We start from the raw sequence: 22,485 nt of genomic DNA on the forward strand, positions 1-22,485 counted from the left end.
AGATGAAAGCAGATTTTAAACATCAAGAGGTGGGGGATTTAACCTACCCAATTTAAAGTATTATGTAATGCGATGTACATTATAGAATATTACACCCAACATTTGTTGGATACAAATTCTTTTCAAGCACACAATATAAAAAAGTTCATTTAAGAAAAGTCTAAGTATATATTATTTGGTAAAGCAAAACATAACACATTTCAAATGCTTAGTAGTAAATACATCACATTCTTTGTCTGAAAAGCAAGAAATGAAACATACTCTATATACAAAGATATGAAAAATTGTACTCTGTATGTGTAATAAGAATTGTAATGCATTTTGCTGTAGTATATTTAAAAAAATAAAATGAATAAAATGCCAAAAAACCCCACAAAAAAACAAGAAGCAAGAAGTGACCCCCCCCGCCCTGCAAACACCCTTGCATTTAGAAATTAAGAAAAGTACTTGTAAATTATTCATGGATTAAAGAGGAAATAGTGAGATTAGAAAATATTTAGGATTGAATAATAATGTCAATACTACAAATTGAATTACTGGGATCAAGCTCAAATGATACTGACAGAGTACTTTATAGTCTTAAGTCTCATGTAAAATGAGAAAGGGAGCCAGGTGCAATGATGCAAGCCTGTAATCCCAGCATTTTGGGAGGCTGAGACAGGAAGATAACAAGTTCAAAGCCAGCCTCAACAACTTAGAGAGGTCCTAAGCAACTCAGCAAGACCCTGTCTCTAAAATAAAATATAAAAAAGACGGCGGGGGCGGGGGGTGGGGGGCGGCGGCTGGGAATGTGGCTTGGTGTTTAAGCTCCCCTGGGTGTTGAATCTCAGGTTAAAAAAAAAAAAACAAAGAATGAAAATTGGTGAGATAAGCTTCTAACTTAAAAAGTTAGGGAACAAAAATAGAATAAACTCAAAGAAAGTAGAAGAAAGGAAATAATAAAAGATAGGAGCAGAAATTAATGAAATAGAAAGTGAAAATGTAATTGTATGATCAACATGGCCACAATTGGCTCCTTGATTAGATTATTTAACTTGCTGTTACCTCTGTTGAGAGTCATCAAGAAAGAAAAGTTAAAGTAAAGAATATTAGGAATGAAAAAGAAGATATATAAAAAATAAATGAGTTTTATGAAATTTTACTGCAAACATTGTAAAAGTTTAGATGAAATGTAGTAAGTAGTAGTATTTAGAAAATACCAGCTCTAGATGGTTTTGCTGGTGACTTTTAATGCACATTAATGGGAAAAAAATCCTAAGTTTGCACAAACCATTTCATTAAAAGAAATAGCCCCTACTTCCTTTGTAGGACTAATGCTTAAACTTGACAAAGACAGCACAGGATAGGAAAATTACAAACTAGTCTTACTCACAAACAGATGAAAATTCCTAACAAAATATTAGCAAGCTGAATTCAGTAACATCAAAATATAATACATCGTGACTAAGCAAGGTTTTTAAAAGTGATAATTCAAAGGGAGATTAATGTTAAAAATTCCATTAATGTCATTCATTCCAAAATATGTTAAAGGGGGAAAATGTGGTAAAGATAAATGATGAATCATTGAAATACCTCCTTAGACACCAGAAACAGGACAGGGCCACCATTATCACTAGGTCTCTCTGTTTCTGTATGGAGTCTCTATGTGCCTAGTATTGGCTTCCTCATCATGGTGGTGGCAGCAATGTAACTGGACTTGTAAAATGGTTTCAAGTATGAGGAAGCTGAAGCTGCTAGTCTTCTCTAGGTTGGGGCTGGGACAATCATACTGATACTTTTGTTTCTTCTGGTTGTTTAAAGGAAGTCACAGTCTAACTCAGATGCAAGGGAGGATAAACAGACTCTATTTCTTATTGTGAGGAGTGTCATTTGTACACAGCTAGGAAGGGATTGGTGGAAGCTGTTTCTGAAGACCATCTACCACAACTCATATCAGATTGGCAAAAATCTAAAAGACTGGTGTCATAAGATGTTGGTAAAGATGTGGAGTAACTGGCATACTTGTAAGTGACTGGCATGCTCATGGTTATGCAAATTAATATAACTACTTTGGAAAACATTTTGGTTTTATCTAGTGAAATTGAATGAAGATGTGCTTGCTATGTGGTCCAGCAGTTTAACTCCTGATGGATGTGCAAGAAAATGATTGCTGTTTGTACCAAGTGAGATTGATCTCTCTCTCTCTCTCTCTCTCTCTCTCTTCATATATATATATATATATATATATATATGAAAGTGAATATTTGGAATGGCACTATTTGTAATAGTGAAGCACCTAGGAATAAACCCAGATACTTATCAGCAGAATGAACAAAAAATTGTGGCAAAGTCTTACAATGGAATACTGTACTTTGTTGAAAATGAATTAATTCTATGTACATAGGTTTACATGGACATGATTTAACTTTCAGGACAGAAGTGCTTTAAAAAGTATGCATGACACAACATTGAAAAATATGCAGAACCAAATAGCATGTTACTTATGGATGCAGAAATATATGGTAAGCCTAAAAGATAAGAGAGGAAATGACAAACTCCAAATTTAGGATGGATATAGGATGGGGCATAGGTAATTCTAATGATTTTTTTTTTCCTGCTTTGGTGAATTGAATGATGGATACTGCTTTTACTTGTATTTCATGTACATGCTTTTCCTTGTACACTTTATGTTCTATGTCTACTCAACATTTAATATAAATAAAAACAAAACCCATATGTGTGTGTGTATGTGTGTGTTCTGTTACTTACACATACACACACACACACACATTGTTATTGTGTTATCTTTGGTTAAATGACTCTGTTGAATGATCATCTCCATGATGAATTTAAAAAAAAATAATTTTTAGTTGTAGATGGACACAATGTCTTTATTTTTCTTTTTATTTTTATGTGGTGCTAAGAATTGAACCCAGTGCCTCACATGTGCTAGGCAAGTGCTCTGCCACTGAGTTCTAGTTCTCCACAGTGGAGTTTTATCTTGGGTTAATTGTATTTGTTAGTTCCCTGTTGACCCTCCTGAAGACAATGGCAATAGGCTTGGGGGTTTCATGGATGAGTAGAGTTGTTCAAGAAGCCTTCATTTCATTGTGAACCTAGGGCCCCAGTGGGATAGAAGGTACTCTACTGATGTTGTTTCTATAGTATGTATCCTAGGCCCCCAAGACTGCTTCTCAAGCTATATGTCTCTCTTCCTCCTTCTCCCACCCTCCCCTTGGAGCTATGGATATATCTCATTTATATAACATTTACAATATACATAGGGTTTTTGCAGATGTGATTTCATTTTATCATTAGAACAATGTATAAAGCAGGCCATTTATCATATTTCACAAGTCAGGAATTCCTGCTCATCTTGGCAATACTTCCTTGGTTTTTAGGACACTACTCCTTTAGTTTTTTTTAATTATTTCTTCCCAGTAAAGATTTGATCTTTAAACATAGCTGTTCTTGGACTTCTTGTCTTTCATACTCTTCTCAGATTATCTTTTCTTCTCTTGTGATTTAAATATTCACATATAAACTAATATTTGCTAAATCAACTATACAGAACTCAGATCTTTCCATGAGCACCTGACCTCCATATATACAATATTATGCCTAAACTGTCACTTTCATCAAACGTGTCCAAAATTTAATTGTATCCCAACCTTGCTGTTCCTCCTGTATTCTCTACCTTGTCAAACCAACTAATCCAATGACCAGAGCCCCCTGCAATCAAGACCATTTCTTTAAGCAAATTCATGGCCTGTCCTATTGGATTGGCTATTGAAAATTGAGAGAAACCCGTAGCTGTCAAATGTAAAGTATAATTTCTAATTTCTTGCAATTTTGTTATTTCACAGATTGATCAACTGAAGCAGGAACTTTCAAAGAAGGAGTCAGAACTTCTTGCCTTACAAACAAAGCTTGAAACCCTTAGCAATCAAAATTCAGATTGCAAGCAACACATTGAAGTGCTTAAAGAGTCGCTTACTGCCAAAGAACAAAGGGCTGCCATTCTTCAGACTGAGGTAAGTTATGGTCTCGGGATTCTGGATGTCAGAGATGTCATATCTGAGCAGCTTTCTTTGGAAGAACCCTTGCGACCAGGTGTGTTTGGAATTCAGGTTTTTGGAATTTTGGAAAGGTGAGATCTATTGCATGTATCATACTTTGTATAACATTCCCAGTGAGGCTGCATCAATACCTTATAAGCAAAACCATGAATATTTCTGCAGAAAAATTTTCTTACTCTGAAGAAGGATAATGACTATATAAATTTTCTCCTGTCAGGTTGCATTGTGTGGTGCCACCAAAGGAGTTTGATTCACACTTGGAGTTTTTTTTTTCATTTGTCAGGGCTTTTTTTGGATTTGGAAATGATAGATAAGGGATTGATCTGGAGGTCTTTCATTTTATCAAAAATCATAAAAGTTCCTTACTTTGCTGTACATCATTTGTATAGGTCTGCCTCTTGGCACCTGTAGTTCCAGGGGTTTCTTAATAAGGAGTATCCTCAATTTCCAAAATTCTTTTACTCATTGAAGAAAGTATCATTTAAGTTTCTTAAAGGTGGTGTTGGTTATTTCTTATTCATACTTAGGCTAGTAAGATATATTTTTTGTTCATTCTTCTATCACCCTGTTTCCCCTAATTGTATTACATCTTTGGATCTGCTAAGAAATACAAAAGTACAAACTAATTAAATCAAACAATTGTCAGAAGTGAGCAATTTAGCAAAGAATGTGTTTTTGTCAGAAGAGGGTTGAGTGGGCATTGGGATACCCAGCTAGTCTCTTACCCTAAATTGGACCAGATAGTCTGCTGACCCCTGTTTGAATTTTTCTTCATGAAACAACTGATTAGATCCATATTTTGTCTTAAATTATCAATAATACTAGGATTTCTGATAAAGTTAATGTGATTGTGTTGCTGTGTGTTGGGTAGGAAGATATTTGACGAGCAAGGCAGTCTGCTTGCCCAAACAGGCAGTCAGGTTTCTTGATAATTCCTTTCCAGAAGGCAAAAATGAGAAAAGTCAGCTCATAAAGGCTTTTCCTCCCACTACCTTACACTGATGTATGTATGCTGTAGTCCCTGGCCTCTCACCCTGTTCTTATTCTTTTACTTGTATTTTATCTCTTTCAAATTAACGTAGTCCAAATTAGACCTACACATATCATTTAAAAAGTGGCGATGTGGCTAGCTTCTGCACCACATTCAATAACTAAAATGACCCAATGAGGAGATGGTGCTTTGAAGTAGAAAAAAAATTGTTCTCCATCTGAGGCAGAGATAGTGAGATGATTTTCTAAGTCCACTGCTTTGAAGTTGAGTGTGAAATTGATGATTTTATTAGCAGGAAATATCCAAGGAATTTGTTTTGCCTTTTTTTCTCCTAGTTAGATATCTTTGTATATAAATGCAGAGGAGAAAGTTACCTAATGCTATCCATCTCTTAAAGAAAGCAATTTAGGTTGAAATTAGCTCTAATTGTTGGATCATAAGCAGAGGATTTTTGGTGGTGGAGTAAAATACTTTAAATTGGTTTCTCTACTCCTTGGAATAGCAAAGGGAAAAGAGTCTTCCTATTTAACATGTGGTGGTTTAGTGGGCGAGTAGAGGAGAGATTGTTTCCTTTTGTCCTGCAACAAAAAGTCTGGATTTAAATGAACATGCAAAGCCAGGCATGGTGGATCATGCCTCTGATGCCAGCTATTCATGAGGCTGAGGCAGGAGGATCATAAGTTCTAGGCCAGCCTGGGCAACTTAGTGAGAACCTGTCTCAAGTAAAAAATAAAAAGGGCTGGCAATGTAATTCAGTGGTAGAGTACTCTTAGGGTCAATCGCCAGTTCTGTGAAAAAACATTCATTAGAAGAATATGGTGCTCATACTCAGAAGAAGTTACATATGATAACTCTTTGCAGTTTGGTTCCTAACTCATTCCTAACTCATAAATGATAGATGTCTCTGGCTTAATAGTTCATTTTTGTACAGAAGGGTTTTGCTAGTAGGGAATTTGTGTTTGGGAGGTGGTAGGATGAAGGGTGGAGTGAGGGGTAGGAGGCAAGTTGTCTGGGTTTGTGGCTGTGTGGCTTGGCTCCTTGGTTGGTTTGTTTTAACTTGTACAAATGCCCAGACACTCTTTGACATGCGTGCAATAAATCAGTGGAATAATAATTACACACACACACAGAGATACACCACATTGCTCTTAACATAACATTTTATTTTTTTAAAATAGCTTCAAAGGGCCCCAAAGCCAAGTTTCTTATTTTGCTATTTCCCTTGATGTTTTCTATGTACTAACTTCCTCATTCACTAACACAAATATGGATATGGATAATATCCATATTTGGATATTATATATCCAGCAATATAGATAATAATGAATTGGCTTTCTTAAGTGCCTTGCTTTTTCTGAACCTTAATGAATAATTGGCAACATATCCAGAAATTCGGAAGGCCTAACAATGATTCTGCCATGTGAAGCAAAATGTTAGATTAAAAAGATAGCATTTAGAAGTGGAAGATGTATGGACATTCCCCAGCCTCCTATTCAGAAATGGTATGATGTGGGTCAGACTTGAGCTTCTATGAGCCTTTATATGTCAGTCTATAAAATGGCAGTCATTTTGTCAGCATGACACATCTGTGTGAAAAGTGCTTTGCTTATAGTAAAGGGCTATAGCTACAAATAGTGCCTCCGTCACTGCTGTTATTATTAGCAGTACCACTGTTGATAGGGGATGTTTTGGCAAGTCAATTCTAAATAGTCACTTCTCATCTTATCCATTTTGTTTTACCTTTGTGACTCTCCTTTGAATTTTTGACAAGTGTATTTATGAACTCCATACATTCATATTTCAATTGAGTCACTTTTCTTAATATCTTAAAGCATTGAAGATAAATAAAGGTACTATGAATGTGACCATATACTTAATTCTGTCCCCTGATTAAGAAATTTGTTTCGGGCTGGGGATGTGGCTCAAGCAGTAGCGCGCTCGCCTGGCATGCGTGCGGCCCGGGTTCGATCCTCAGCACCACATACAAAACGAAGATGTTGTATCCGCCGATAACTAAAAAATAAATATTAAAATTAAAAAAAAAAAAAAAAGAAAAAGAAATTTGTTTCCTGGCAAGTACACTTTTCCCCAACCCAGCATGATTTCTAGACCGTCAGGCTTCATGACTTCTACATGTAGCTTTTGGAAGATGTGTTATATGACAATATAACACATCATAATGCTAGTTTGTACTAATTTTTGTTCAAGATAGGTCACTACTCTTCTAAGAGTAAATATCTGAGAACTTGTTAATCAATGAAAATATGTAGGGATTTCATATTTATGCAGGCAAGGAGCAAAATATTCAGGGGAAGGTAGTGCAGCTCTGAAGCAAGGGTCCCTAATTTAAAAAAATCAGTACATATGAGAATCTTATACTATCTCTAGGTCATTTCTCCAGAAAATTCACCTTGGCAGATACACACTCAAAATCACATGTAATAATGTATATAATTTCAGGGGGTTTACATATACTCTGAAGCAGTTCCAAGACCTTCACAGTAATGATCTTAGACCTTCACTTTAATGATCTTTGTCCTATGGATTTTGTGCATTTTCTTCACTTAATACATACTCTTTGAATGCCTTTTAAATGATAGATATAGTTCCTGCCCTCATCAAGTAGACACTGTCTTGGGCATATGGATATATGATACAGAATTGATTTATAATACCATAAACTCCCAGTGCTTTCATTATCATTGGCTACTAATAATTCCAGAGTCTTAATTGGACTTCATCTTCCTTTTATTGCTTAAAAAAAGAGTTCCACTGGATTGAGGGCTTCCTTTGTGTTAGGAAACTGATATGCATTACTTCATTGAATCTTTTTTTTGGTGAGGGTGAGTACTGGGAATTGAACTCAGGGTCACTCAACAACTGAGCCACATCCACAGGCTTAGTTTGTGTTTTATTTAGAGCCTGGGTCTCCCTGAGTTGCTAGCACCTTGCCTTTGAGGAGGCTGGCTTTGAACTTGCAATTCTTCTATCTCAGCCTCCCGAGCTGCTAGGATTACAGGTGCGCACTACTGTGCCTGGCTTCATTTAATCTTTTTATTTTTTTTTTAAAGTTGTAGATGGACCCAATGCCTTTATTTTGTTTATTTTTATGTGGTGCCGGGAGTCGAACCTAGTGCCTCACATGTGCTAGGAAAGCACTCTACCACCAAGCCACAACCCTAGTTCTTATTTAAACTTAATGGCAAAGTTTGTGGCAAGTTTTGTATTTCTGTCCTAACCAATGAATTCACTGTACTTTCAAGCATGTTTATAATCTTGTATTGTCTAAGAAAGGAGCTAAGAATGAATAACTGGGACTTACATCCTCATGGTAACATTATGCCTATAATAGAATGTTGTGGCCATAGTGATGAAGGCTGTTGCTCAACCTTTAGGGGAAATTTCCATTTTTCAGAAAGTTTAGAATCCTAGTATATCAAGTAGAGTTTATTGTATAGTTTTTATTTCCTTAAAGATGTTCCATGAACATCTTTAAGGAAATAAAAAACTTTTACACACATATATATATACACACACACACACACATGCACACACACCCATATATATACACACACACATACATACATATATACATACACACATGTATGCTTGCATACTATGTATAAAAAAGGGAAAGAATGGGCAACAGTATATTCCTTTGTTTTGAGTGGTGGAGACCAAGGTGTTCTTTAGATTTTTCATGATATGTGTGTTAGACATTCGTAATATTAAAATTAAATGGATTTTTAACAGAAGTTGCATGATCATTTCTGCAAGGAGCTTGTGTAAGGTGCTGGTGGTAGAGGCAGCATTTTCTGAGCCTGTGGCAGTATTTCTCAGTCACTGAGTCACAGATGACTCAGTGTGATAGCAAGACCAGGGTGCAAACTTGGCCTGCCAATTTGCAAGATGAATCATAAAATCCAAGCTTTTAACAATGAAAATGTTGTTACACAGAGAAAAGAACAAGTTTTCTGTGTCCTTGCTTCTCAGTTTATTAACATTGGGATGGCGTCTCTGCCTCACTTTATGGCAAAGCTGCAACTTGTGGGCAAAGAGGACACCATAACAGGGAGTTGGGAATGCCATGTGGCTTCCAAAGACTGTGGGAGTAGACACATTCCCTGTGGGACCTTGCAAACAATTCCACATATTTAAGAAACTACTCATTTTTCAGGACTCACAGGTTTGGAAGGAGTTTTTTTTAAATGCATGGAAATAATATTTGCCACAGTATATAAGGTGTGATTTACAAGGAGTCATCCTTTACTGTTACACAATTATTTCAGTTTTTCTTTTCATTTTCTGCTGTAGTTAACTGGCAAGCTGTCTTTTTAATCACTTCATGTCAGCCTTCAAAGTATAATATTTAAGTGTCCTTTTTTAGGTAAACTTTTGTTTGGAGCCCTTCATAATCACTGCATTTAAAATTGAGGTGCTTTTAAAAAAAGTTAGTAGCATATGTCAAAACCAACTTTTAAGACTGTCACACTACCCCAGTGTCATTTAGGGTATATTGTCTTGCTTGCAAGGAATGTCTTTAAAGTTAATAACTTAAGAGATTTGGTGGAAAAATATACAAAAGAAAGCCCTGTGTCATTTGCATTTTTTTACTCTAAGCCTCTTGTTGGCTTCACATTTTAAGATGTTTTTATTTGACGGGGAAAGTCATCATTTGAAATTTTTATTGATAACACTCTTAACTGCAAGAAAAAGACATAAACCTGCAAAGCAGTAACTATCATGGTGGCCACAATTGGGAGGTCTGCAGAATGGTTTATTACCAGTAGAAGAAAAAAAAGATTGGGAACCACAGTCGTTACAAGGGTCACCACCTCTGCTACGTGAATTTTATTTTTTTCTCTTTCCATTTTGAGAGTATGGATGATCGCAGTGTGGAACTACACACTTTCCCCTCCCCTAATGTCTGTGGGCTTTGTTTTGATTCTCTTTTTATTAATGATGTGAAAATTTGGGTTCACATAAAAATGAGCCAGGGTCAAGCTTTGTGAGCCTCAGAATGCAGAAAATGCCCCTGTATCTAGCCAGTGAAGGGATTGTATAAAGGGGCACATTTGATTTTCAAAGATTTTTAGCTGTTTTTCAGATTTTCAGTTATCCTGGTGACTATATTGGTGCTTTTATTTTCTTAAGAAAAAAAACACAAAATGAATTAAAATATATGCAAGGGAGCATCCCAAGTTTGTTATAAAAGCTTTTATGGTGGTTCTGTGGTCATTTCTGGACTATTAGAGAATGGCACATGTAGCTACTGACATCATCTTGTTTCATAGGTCAAGAGTATTGTACTTTGTTGTTATTTTCATTGTTCAGGCTTTCAGAGAATGCCTTATTTAACACCTTGTTAGGATAAAATTGCTTTTGACTTCGTAAACACAGGTGTTCAGTTTGAATCTTAATGAACTGTGAAATAGGTAGATGTCTAAAAGGAAATTCTATAAATTGTGAACATGGCTCTGTCAGCACGCTAAATGGATTAGGAAAATTCATTGTCTGCCCTGTAACTGAACACCAATGTGATGCGTGTTCATGAATTAGTCCTGAAAAGCCAATAAAATGGAGGAAGAAAGTAGAATCTAGAAGATGTTGATGATGGGGTTTCCCCCACCACAAATGAATCTGGTGCAGAAGGGCTTGGAAATCAGAATGGCTATTCAGAGAAAGGCCAAGAAGGAATACATATGAGCAGACAACACAGAATTTATAGAGTAAAACCACAAACACCTTATTTTCCATTGTACCAAAATAATGATATTTTACAGTGCTCTTTTTGTATGGAATTCTGCTTTCAATTTTATATTGTTACTGCAACTCAAATCTTATTATAAGTATTCCAACAAAAATCCTTTTTTAATCAAAAACTTTCCAAGCCTTAGCTATTGTCAGCGTATTTTGAGTAACTTATTTTCCTACTGGAACAAAAGAATTTGGCCCTTCTTTTTGAGCTCATCAGGATGTTATTTGACCCATACAGCCAAACATGTAATTAAGATAACTGAATCATTTTAAATTTCTATATTATATCCCTGCATAATCTATGTACATTATTTTGTGGTGTAAAGATATGGAATCAGAACTCTTTATTTCTTTGAAAGAAAAGAAATGGATCATTAGTACTTTTGTTTGCTTATACTTCTGTTTGAAAAAACGACTTGTCTATAATAAGCAGTGACTGGAAGTGACAATATCCAATTAACCAATCATCTATGAGAAAATACACAGCCACTGGTAAGTGTTACTTACTGGTAAATGGTTTGCAGGGGGAAAATAAAAGTATGTATTTCTGTCATGTCTGTGGGAAACTGACTTGCCACTTTAAAAAAGGAGATGACAGAATTTAGGAGGAGGGAAATCCAACAAAACTCTCACTGACCCCCAAGCTTACATTCTTTCCTTTTTAAAAATGAAGTTTATGGAAAACAGAGTTTATTAAGTACTTCCATCCAGTTTTTTTTTTCTTTTGGGGGGGCACTCTTTAGAAATAACCAGTGTACATTGTGATTATGTTCTCTGGATCCACATTTGTAACAGTTGCCTGCATCCCTCTGGAGAAGGGCTAACATTTGCTACAGTGAAGTTTCTTTATGTATATTTACACAGCAAACCAAAATGTGAAGAGTGAAGTAAGATAGCAGGACTTCTGCAAGAATATTTCACCTTTTTAAATATGAACTTCACTTTTTTTTTCTTCTTTAAATTAAATACAGATATTTATTCTATACACAGTAGTGTAGTTTTAATAAAACTCTTCTTACTAAATAAAAGGAATACAACTTGAGATAATAAGTTGTGTAGATGAGGACCATTTTAAACCATAGGAGTTTGATTTTGTTGCAAGAATTTCTATCTTCAAGTCTATGAAGTTTATTTTATTGCATTCATTTCTTAAAATTTTCAAATGAAAGGCAATTTCTTAAATTCTTATGAATACAAAAGAACAATGTTTGATCCCTACAATGTTATTTGCCTGTGGTTAATTTGAAACTGAAGAGACTGTGACTTGTGGCCTTGAGATCTGGCCAGTGTAAAGGAAAAAAAGAGGCTCCACCTCCTCATTTTCTCAGTGTATCCTTAGTCCAGTGCTGGCAGTATCAACTTTGAGAAGGGTAACTTGTCTCCACACTGATGACTACCTTTGACAGCTCTTCTGAGAGTAGGACAGGAAGAAAGCAATGGCAAGCTGGGCATGTGGAGCTACTTGAAAATGTAGCCGGAGACCTGTCTGTGTCTGGGAGAGCAGCTTGAGGATTTGCTAACTCTTTAACCTTGCTCCCATCCCAAGTTACAAAGTACATTTGGTACATCAATTAAGTACATTAATTGTAAAGATTTAATTAGGAAAAGCTTAAATTACACAGAGACAGAGCATTTAATATGGAAATTAGGTATATAGCATGATTTTGGTAACCTTCTTGTGAGATCTCCAGTAAGTTATTTATAAGGTATCTACTATGTGTTAGGCATGGTGCTAGGTGCTGGGAATACAGAGAAGTAAGCAAGAAATAAACAATACCAACACTACCACTCAAAATATAATGATTGGGAGTTGATTCACACAAGATTGCCTCTCTTGGTTGCCTTCCAGAGCAACCCCAGGAAGACCTTAGGCATCTGACAAAGCATCCCAGTAAGTTCATAAAAATCATTGATGACTAAAAGAACTGTTATGATACTTTCAGACCTCGTCACTTACAAATCTTTGAATTCTCAAGTGTATTTTCTTGGAAAAATCTCCAATGAAGATTGTGTAGAAGACAAAAATATAATCTTATTCCTCAGGGACATTGTATCTAGCTGGAGATTTCATTACTAAGCTACACTTGAATATGTATTTTGACTTTTTATTGGCCTGTATTTATATAAAACTTCATACAACATAAGTCTCATGAAGAAAATGACCTTTGGTTTATTCACTGGGATATATGAGCTTTGAAAGCAATACATGGCACAACATAGGAACTTCAAAAATATTTGTTGGATCTATTAATGAACTATTATTCTCTTTTATCATTGTTATTAATGTAGATATTTAGACTTTGGCAATGCTTTAATGTTGGTACTAGGAGAAAAGATTGATTAACTCTTCTATAAATAAGGTGTGGGGAAAAGTTCTAACTACCAAGCAAATCTTTGGTAGCGATAATGTGTAAAATAAAGTAATTTATATGGCAATAATTATTATATTAAAAGACAAGTAACAACTTGGGAAGTAGATGCTCAAGTTTTGCTGCAGATAATGGCTTCAGATTTCTAGTAAGTAATGATTTTAAAAATAGAAACCCAAAAGGCCAACAACCCTATAGAATAATTATGCTATCAATCTATACACACACACACACACACACACACACACACACACACATACACACAGTGACACTACATAGAAAAATAAATGTAAATACTCCCTAAATTATGATATTCAATATGATAAGAAAATTGCATATTAAAACTACATTGAAAAATCATTTTTCACTTACTACATTGGTAAAAGTCCAAAAGTTTGAAACATTATCTATTGGCAAGACTGGTGGGGGGTAAATTAGCCTTTCAATAATGCTGGTAGTAATAATGCAGAGTGGTAAATTCCATCTCAGAGGAGAATTTGACAAAATTTAGCAAATTCCACATGTGTTTGCTTTTGACTGGCAATCTCAGTTGTAGAAATAGATCTCAAAGGTATACTGGTAAAAATATAAAACATCCAAGACTTCATTGCAACATGTTTGTACTAGCAAAAGACTGGAAACAATCAAGATGTCTGTAGGATGGGACTGATTGAATAAATCATTATGATCCAGAAGATGGAGTGTTATGCAGTTGTGCAAAAGATGAACTCTACTACATCAGTATACTGACATGGAGGGATCCATAGTATATTTTGTCAAATCAAGAAAAAAAAAGAAGGTGATGAAAAGAGTATATGATATGCTTCTGTTTATCAAAGGAGTTGGGGGACTGTAAAAATTTATGAATGTGTGAAATTGCTTATTTTTATAAAAATGATGGAAAAATCATAAAATTAACAAATACTGGAGATCATAGGATATAATGAATAGGGAGAGAGCCTAGACTTTTTGAGCATATACCTTGTCTTATAGATTTGACTTTGGGACCATGAAAATATTTTACATAATTACAAAGCAAAATTAAATTCTGAAAGGCAATCCTTAAAAAGTTAAAAGGAAAATGAACCAAACCTGTCTGTGTTGTCTGAATCATCATTCAGATGACTGGCATAACCACACAGAGAAGATCTATTCCAAGTGACTTTAAAGCAGAGTTTTATAAGTGCACATCTCCAGTGGGATCTAATCCAGGATATAGACATGTAAAACATCTTAAACCTTTTTCAGTAATTGTATTATTGGTTGCAGTGTGGGTATTTCTATTCTAAGCAGATGTATGTGAAGAATGAAATAAAGCAAATGAAAGTTTCTGCAGGTGTCTTTAAAAAGAGTTTAAATTTCCAGCCTGTGAGAAAAAGGAAATACATATGCAATATTAATGAAGTTAAGTGAATGTACTGTGGCCCTGTGTTTCATTTGGAATATCAGTATGAACTCATGTTGTATTTCATACTTTAAAGCGTATGTATGTTTTATATGTAATATATAGGATACATATGCTAATTGTAATCCATATACTAATATATATCCTAGCTATGCCCCTGAAAAGTCCTAGAAACAAGGATCAATCTAGTAGCAATGAGCATTCCTACTGTCAAATTGTACTCTTTTCCTACTAACAGCCTTTATAGAGCTGGTTAAATCTATGTCTGGGACAGGAAACAATGCCTGTAACATCTTGTCATGCTGTAAAACAGGAAAGCTTACACAGGCTGAGAGAAGCACATCAAAAGGACTGAGAGACTCTCACTGGCTAACCATGTACCCCTAATCAAAGAATTTGAGCAACAGTGGCAGATAAAGTATGTGTAAAGCATGACTTATGGGTAATAACTATTTAAAAATATTCTTTTGTAGAATCTGTGGAACCAACTTGTTATTTTTGAAACTGGTAAGTAAAGGGAGAGAATTGAACACTCATCATAATTTTTTAATATAAATTTTACCTCAGGGTAATCAAAGGGTAGATTATAAAATAATTCCAGCTGACGAATGAAGAATCAATGATAGACCATGAGTATTTTGTAACTGCCAATAACTTAATTGGTCTGGAGATTGAACTTTAATGGATCTCTGTCAAATGCCCTGTGCCTCCTGTGCCTCCATGTGCTCCATTGCCAATGAAGTTGTCTTGCATGGAAATACAAAGGAGAGAAAGTAACTTGACAAACAACCCCATAGAGTGCAGTGTGTTTATTTCCATCATAGGAAATGAGAATGAGTTGTTGTTAACAAAAAACCCCAAAATATTAAAGGAACTAGAGAGGTAGAGAGCAAAACTATAGGTTAAAAATATATAGGACACATAAAACTCAACCATAGTGTACAGACCTTATTATGATTCTGATTCAAATAAAAAATGGTAAAATTGTGAGCCCACTCGGGAAATTTAAAGGTTAAACTGATGATATTGAACAATCCTTGGTAAACTTTTCTAAGGTGTGATAATGAAAAAATTTTAAGGTGAGAAATCCTTGTCTCTTAAACATATAAGCTCAATTAGTTATGGATGAAATGACATAAGATCTGGCATTTAATTTAAAATCATTAGGGGAATAGAAAAGGGGAGTGGGGTGATAGATGAAACAAAAGTAGTCATAAGTAGATTCTTGTTTAAGTTGGGAAATGAGTATGTGGAATGCATTATATTATTTTCTCTACTTTCGCAGATTTTGATATTTATGTAATAAAACATCAAAAATGAAATAAAAATAAATGAGTGAGTTGCCTGCATAGGTTCTTTGATTCATTTCCAATGACCAGGGATAAACCACAAGAAGTCTCCCACTTACCTTGGGACTTCATGTCTTCATTTATACAGATGTTGCTGCTGCTAAATTATTTTTAAGATGACGTTGACTATAAAGATGATTTCAGACCTTTTATCAAATCAACCAAAATATACATGCAGAAGGAAAAAGTCTTATTTTTAATTTTTTTGTAGTTTTCCTGACTTTGTTTTATGAGGGGGTAATTTGGATGTAAAAGACCTAGAAGAAAGCATTGGGAAATCTGATAGGGAAGCTTTTTATGTTGGAGCTTTTGGAAATCTTTTTTCAATCTAGCCCAGTCCCTGTAAGACTTTGCAGCTGGCTGATGTCAGGGGCCTGCTGATGACTCACTCCATTTAGTCAGGGTCAGTTCTCCATAACTTCCCTGGAAATGGCTTGGGCAGCTAGGCATTGATGATGGCTGCACCTATTTGGCTTGATATCATTTCTTTTACCCACATTTGTGGGTATCATTCATCAGGAGATCTAATTTCTATCTTGCTCTCACTTCAGAAGTTTAGAAAACTTTATTTTTGCTTGGATTCTTCCATCAGTCTTACAACTAGGTGTTTTCTGATTAGTAAAACATAACTCTGACTCAAGGAATCCTAAATATTTTTCTGACATATTTTAGAGAGAAAGTATATTAAAAATGAAACAGTAGTAAGACCTTGTTAATTTTATTTTTTTAATCTTTTTCCGTGCTGAAGCCATTCAATATGGACTTGTCAAAGTGTGCCAATGCATGTTTTGTAAATTGAGTTTATCTAAATCCCAGTCTAGAAGAAGTAAGCCAGTTTTTTCTTTTTCTAGAAAGTGAATTTCAAAGTAATACCATATGTTGAATGAAATATAGTATAGCTAAGTTCATGACCATGATATCTTACTGTTTCATAGAGTAGTTTTGGAAACATAAAAAAGAAAAGGGTGCTTATTAATTTATATAAGATTTGAGAGAGAATTAAGACCTAAGCAACTTGAAAATATTTCTTTTGGTCAGTTATAGAACTTGTGTAGATAGGTTTCTGGCAAGCTAATTTCTCATTCATTCCTTTGTTTTTTGGATGTATTTCTTATATTCATTTCTGCATGTTATGGTTTAGATCTGAAGTGTCCCCCAAATGGTCATGTGTTGAAGACTTGGTCCCCAGTGCAGCAATGTTCAGAAGTAAGGCTTTTGGAAAGTGATTGGATCATGAAGGCTCTGACTTCATCAATGGACTAATCCATTGATGTCTTCATAGCTGATGATATTAGTGGGAGGTGGTGGAGGCTTTAGGAGGTGGTACCTAGTTGGAGCAACATGACCCCAGCCTCCCCCAACCCCCTGCTTCCTGGCTGCCATGAGGCAAGCAGCTTTGCTTCACTATACCCTCTCTGCCGCGACTTTCTGCCTTACCATTTACCTAAATGCAACAGACTCCACTAACTGTGGATTGAAACTTCTGAAATCATGATCCAAAATAAATATTTCTTCTTTTAAGTTGATTTTTCTCAGCTACTTTGTCACAGAAACAGAATGCAGACTAACACACTGCACATACTTTTGGATCTTTGCTGATAGCAGCTGTTGGTGCCTGCAATTCTGGAATGTCATGGACTGTGTCACTTTCTCTGCTCTCCTTTTCATGATAGTTAACACTGAGTTTCTAAAATTGTTCTTTAACTTTACTCTAATTTTCTTAATGATGGAACCGTCTTGTATTATATATCTTCCCCAATTCTGCAATGTGTAGTTGTGCTTAATTTCCTCTGTAGCTATTGTGGCTGTTGGTTTATATCAAGGACTCTTTACAAGGTTTGGAATCTTTCAAAGCCAGGGAAGATGCTGCATTGACTGACTATGGAAAAGTAAATAAATCTTTGCATTTATTTTCATCTTTATAACACTTTGCTATAATACCAGTCCTTTAGTAATAAATTATTACAGAATTTTTTTTTATTCTGGACACTGTGCTACCTATAAGCTGAAATTTATAATTTCAATTAGAAACATTTCTAAAATAATACTTCTTGTTTTTACTAGTGAGCTAATTCTCTATACTGGTGACTAACCTAATTAAAGTGCTTCATTCTTGGAAAACTCAGAATGAAGTTACTAATGGCATTAATGCTTAATGCATTTTGCCTATAGGGAGTCGTATATATCATCAAGACTAAAATAATTATAGCATATCACATTTATTAAACACTTGACAGATACCAAGCCTGTTTGTAATGTCAAATAGTCTTTAATCCTTTAAAGTTGGTAGTACTCAATTCTGATGGACTTTCTTATTTTATAAAGTTTTAATGTACAAAGTGGCTGTAGTTAGAATGGATTTAATAATTGTCTATAATACATATTGATGTAGAATTCCCAGGGTAAGTTAGGCAACATGGTTGTTCCTAGGTCCTTCCCATTTGTAGATACAGAACCAAAATAGCACTCTAGAATAATACAGGCAAAACCAAAAGAACTATACAAACACTGGGGATTCCTGTGCCTGTGGGGAAGGACATCAAGATAAGCATCATAGAAGTGGAGACACTTTAGTTGAACCCTGAAAGGTGAAGAATGAAAATTGTGTACAAGTGGGGAAAAGATGAAGGGAAAAGGTTTGCAACAGAAGAAATAACACATAGGGTGAAAAAATGTGGCTGGTTCAGGAAACACTGAGTAATTCCTGTGTCTGAAGTGTCCTGTTTGAAGTATGTCCCTGTAAGAGAGATGAGGGAATGAGGATATAGGACTGCATAGCATAGTGGCTGGGTTCATGAGTTTTAGGTCAGAAACATGCCTGGTTTAGAGCTCTAAGTCTATGTCTTCCTGGCTGTGTATTGGCTGAAAATTTTTTTATTCATTTGTTCATTCAACAGGTATTATTTGATGTGTTCCGTAAAAATGGGTAGGAGATAAAGAAATGAAGAAAACAGGCAAAAAAATTCCTGTTTTCATGGAGCTTATATTCTAGTGTTTCACAGGTGTATATGGAGGGGTCATGAGAGGGAGAAGAAAACAAACACATGTGAAAGGTCCATTTATTGGCAAATGTGAGAGATCTGATATATCACACAAAATAACAGTATGATTTGGTCAATATCATTCCCCCTTATTTCCCCTTTCCCTTCCTTCCTCCCTTCTTGTAGTCCCTTTCCTCTCCTCTACTGATATCCCTTCGATTTTTATGATATCCCTCTACTCCTTTCTTTTTCCTTTTCCTCTATAGCTTTTAAATATGAAAGAGAACATATATATGGAAGGAGGTGCAAGTACCCAGAGTGTCAGGAGGGAGCTTAGTGTGCCACAGGACAAAGAAAATCAGTGAGGCCCAAGTAGAGTGGGTGAAGCTTGGGAACGTGGAGGAGCAAGGTGAAGGTGGAGAAGTTGGAAAGATGAGGACAAAGAGGGTCTTGTCTGTCACAGCAAGAAAATAGAATTGTGTTGTTAGTTCAGTGGGAAGCCATTGGAGGAGTTTAAGAAAGGCAATGGATGGTCTGATTTGCATTCTTAAGAGAATTCTGACTGCTGTGTGGACAGTGGCCCATATGGGGCTTGAGTGGAGGCTGTGAGCTGCTGCAGACATCCTGGTGAGGAGTGACAGTGGTCTGGACCCAGTGATAATGTGGAAGTGAAGAGAGTAGGATAGTTTTGTCATGAATTGTGGAGGGATAGTGTCTTATTAGTTCATCCACATTGTTAGAACAAAAATCACATAAACTAGATGATTTACAAATAACAAAAACATTTTTCACAATTCTGGAGGCTGGGGAATTCAGGATGAAGGTGCTAGTAGATTCCATGTCTGGTGAGTTCAGCTTTCTGGTCCAAAGAAAGGACCTTCTCCCTGTATTCTTATGTGGCAAAAGAAGAGAAAAAGAAACCCTAAGAAGCTTTAGGTTCTTTATGTCTCTTAAATGAGGGCACTAATCCCAGTCATGAAAGAGGCACAGTCACCTCCCAAAGGCTCCACTTCCTTCTATCCTCACTCTGTATTTTATCACATGAATTTTGGTAGGACAAGACACACAGACCATAGCAGTTAGTTGCTGGAATGTGTGAAGGAAATGGAGATGGGCAGGTTTGAGAAGAGAGATTATTCAAGAACAGATTTTTAGGTTTTGGGTTGGAATAACTAGAAGGACAAGTCACTTGTCTCCTTAAATTCTGGAGAGTTTTTCCAAGGATTAAATGAGATAAGAGGAGATGAATTTATCAAATATGCTTTGATAATGAAGACACAAAGCCCATAGAGTGGCAGAGAAATTGATAGAAAAATCAAAGAGGAAGCACCTAGCAGAAGCCATGAAACAGCAGAATCCAAGAACCAAGCCAAAGCTGTGAAGTGGAGAGAAAAGAAGGTATTGGTAGTAGCCACAGAAGCAGTGGCAATAGAGAGAGTGAGGTATGACTAAGGGGCCTTTTTGTGCTACCCATGAGCCTCTTGATCCTCTGGCAAATCATAAATGGAGTTTCTATTTTCTTCAGGACCTGGGCATACAGTTGCCTACAGTTTTCTGGGTCTTCTTTTGCCTCTTCCATAAGCCCTCTTTTCCTGGCAAACCTGTGTTTGTCTCTACTTACTACAGCCTGAATGAACCAGAATAAGACACCAGACTTCTTTGTGTATGTTACAGAACATATCTTTTTTTAAAAATACATTTATTTATTTTTATGTGGTGCTGAGGATTGAACTCAGGGCCTCACATATGCTAGGTGAGCACTCTACCACTGAGCCACAACCCCAGCCCCAGAACACATCTTTCAGGATACTAATAGATTGTGTGTGTTTTTAAATGATAAAGTAATGGAAAAACAAAATTACATTGTCAAAAATATTTTAGATATACCAAAATACTTTAAATGTAGAGTAAATTCCTCTGTTAGACAAAACAAACTCAGAAAGTCAACGTTCATATGTTCTCTTTTGTACGTGGAAGCTAGAGAGAAAAAAGAAAAAGAAAGGTGGTGGTGGAGATCTCACGAAAATTGAAGGGAGATCCATACAGTGAAGAAAGGGACCAGGGGAGGAAAGAGGAGGAAGAAAGGGGGAAATAATGGGGAATGATAGTGGCCAGATTATATTGTCAAATTATGTGCATGTATGAACATGTAACAGTGAATTCCACCATTATGTATGATTATAATGTACCAATAAAATTTAAAAGAAAAAAATAAAGATCCAAATGATGTTCTGGAAAAAGTAAATGTAAATTCCCCTTGACTCTTCTAAACACACTGAAGTTGTTTCACTTCCCCACACTCACTATTTGGAAGCATATCCTTTCAAATTAGTGACAAACTGTATGTATGGGTGGGGATCTATATTTATATTGTGGAGAATCTCCTAACCTAATGAGATCATATGTGATGAGAAATAAAATAACTTGCCTTTCTCCTGTACTAGGTCTTGGAGGTCCTTTCATGTCAGTGCACACTGACCTGCCTTGCTATCAATGGCTGTTCAGTACTCCACATCCATTAGTGGGTCATTCCCCAGTAGATGAACAGCTTGTTTCCCATTGTTTCTATTATAGATTCATTTCTAAAAACTGAGCTCTGTTACTGTGTGACCTTTCACCCACTCTAGCAAAACCAACATAATCTTCTGAAGTTCTTTGTCACTTGGTGGCATCTGTGGATGAGGCTAAGATGCAGGTGGACTCTATGGAGCTGGTGTGGATTGCAGTCAGGCACATGTGGCAGCATTTTTTCATGTTTTCTGTTAATGCAGGAAGGAATTAGAACTCCCAGGAAGGGTTGGGAGTCTTGAACATTGAAGTTTTCTTGGGGAAAAAAACCTTCAAACCCATTTATATTAATACCTAGTTGTGTGTGTGTGTGTGTGTGTGTGTGTGTATGGTCATGTGTATATATATAGAGCATATATATGTATATATATTTATGCACATGTACATGGCTTACCTGAACCTATATACAGAAAGCATACAAATTATAAGTATTATTATTAAATTTATATATTAATTTTAAAAATACTCCAACTTTCAGAATGCCAGAGATCCAGGCATTTAATGCACTTAAATAAAAATATGTATCTTCAATTTTCATGAGATTCCCACCACCACCTTTCTTTTTCTTTTTCCTCTCTAGTTTCCACATATAAGAGAGAACACATGACCCTTGACTTTCTGAGTTTGGTTTGGTTTGTTTAACAGAGGAATTTACTCTACATTTATCTACATAGTGAAGATATCGATAAATTTCTTAAGTCATATGATCTGCCCAGATTGAGTCAGGAAGACACACACAACTTAAACAGACCAATAACAAAGGAAGAAATTGAAGAGGCCATCAAAAGACTACCAACCAAGAAAAGCCCTGGACGGGATGGGTATACAGCAGAGTTTTACAAAACCTTCAAAGAAGAATTAATACCAATACTTTTCAAGCTATTTCAAGAAATAGAAAAAGAAGGAGCTCTTCCAAATTCATTCTATGAGGCCAACATCACCCTGATCCCGAAACCAGACAAAGACACTTCAAAGAAAGAAAACTACAGACCAATATCTCTAATGAA

The 22,485-nt window shown here is 35.7% G+C and overlaps 1 protein-coding gene across 25 annotated transcripts in view; it reads left to right on the forward strand.

The window, feature by feature from the left end:
• The window catches only part of Erc2 (ELKS/RAB6-interacting/CAST family member 2), an 877,829-nt gene that overhangs the window by 306,761 nt on the left and 548,583 nt on the right, over positions 1-22,485 (forward strand). For all 25 annotated transcript variants that reach the window (XR_007346866.1, XR_007346870.1, XR_007346867.1 and 22 more), the window contains one exon: positions 3,846-4,013. Coding sequence is in view for 18 of the 25 variants with exons in the window: in XM_048801108.1 (XP_048657065.1) it covers positions 3,846-4,013 (168 nt within the window). In the remaining 7 variants the exon portion in view is untranslated. The remainder of the gene's footprint in view (positions 1-3,845; positions 4,014-22,485) is intronic.

This window comes from Marmota marmota, unplaced genomic scaffold (assembly GCF_001458135.2).
Source record: "Marmota marmota marmota unplaced genomic scaffold, marMar, whole genome shotgun sequence".
Taxonomy (NCBI): domain Eukaryota; kingdom Metazoa; phylum Chordata; class Mammalia; order Rodentia; family Sciuridae; genus Marmota; species Marmota marmota.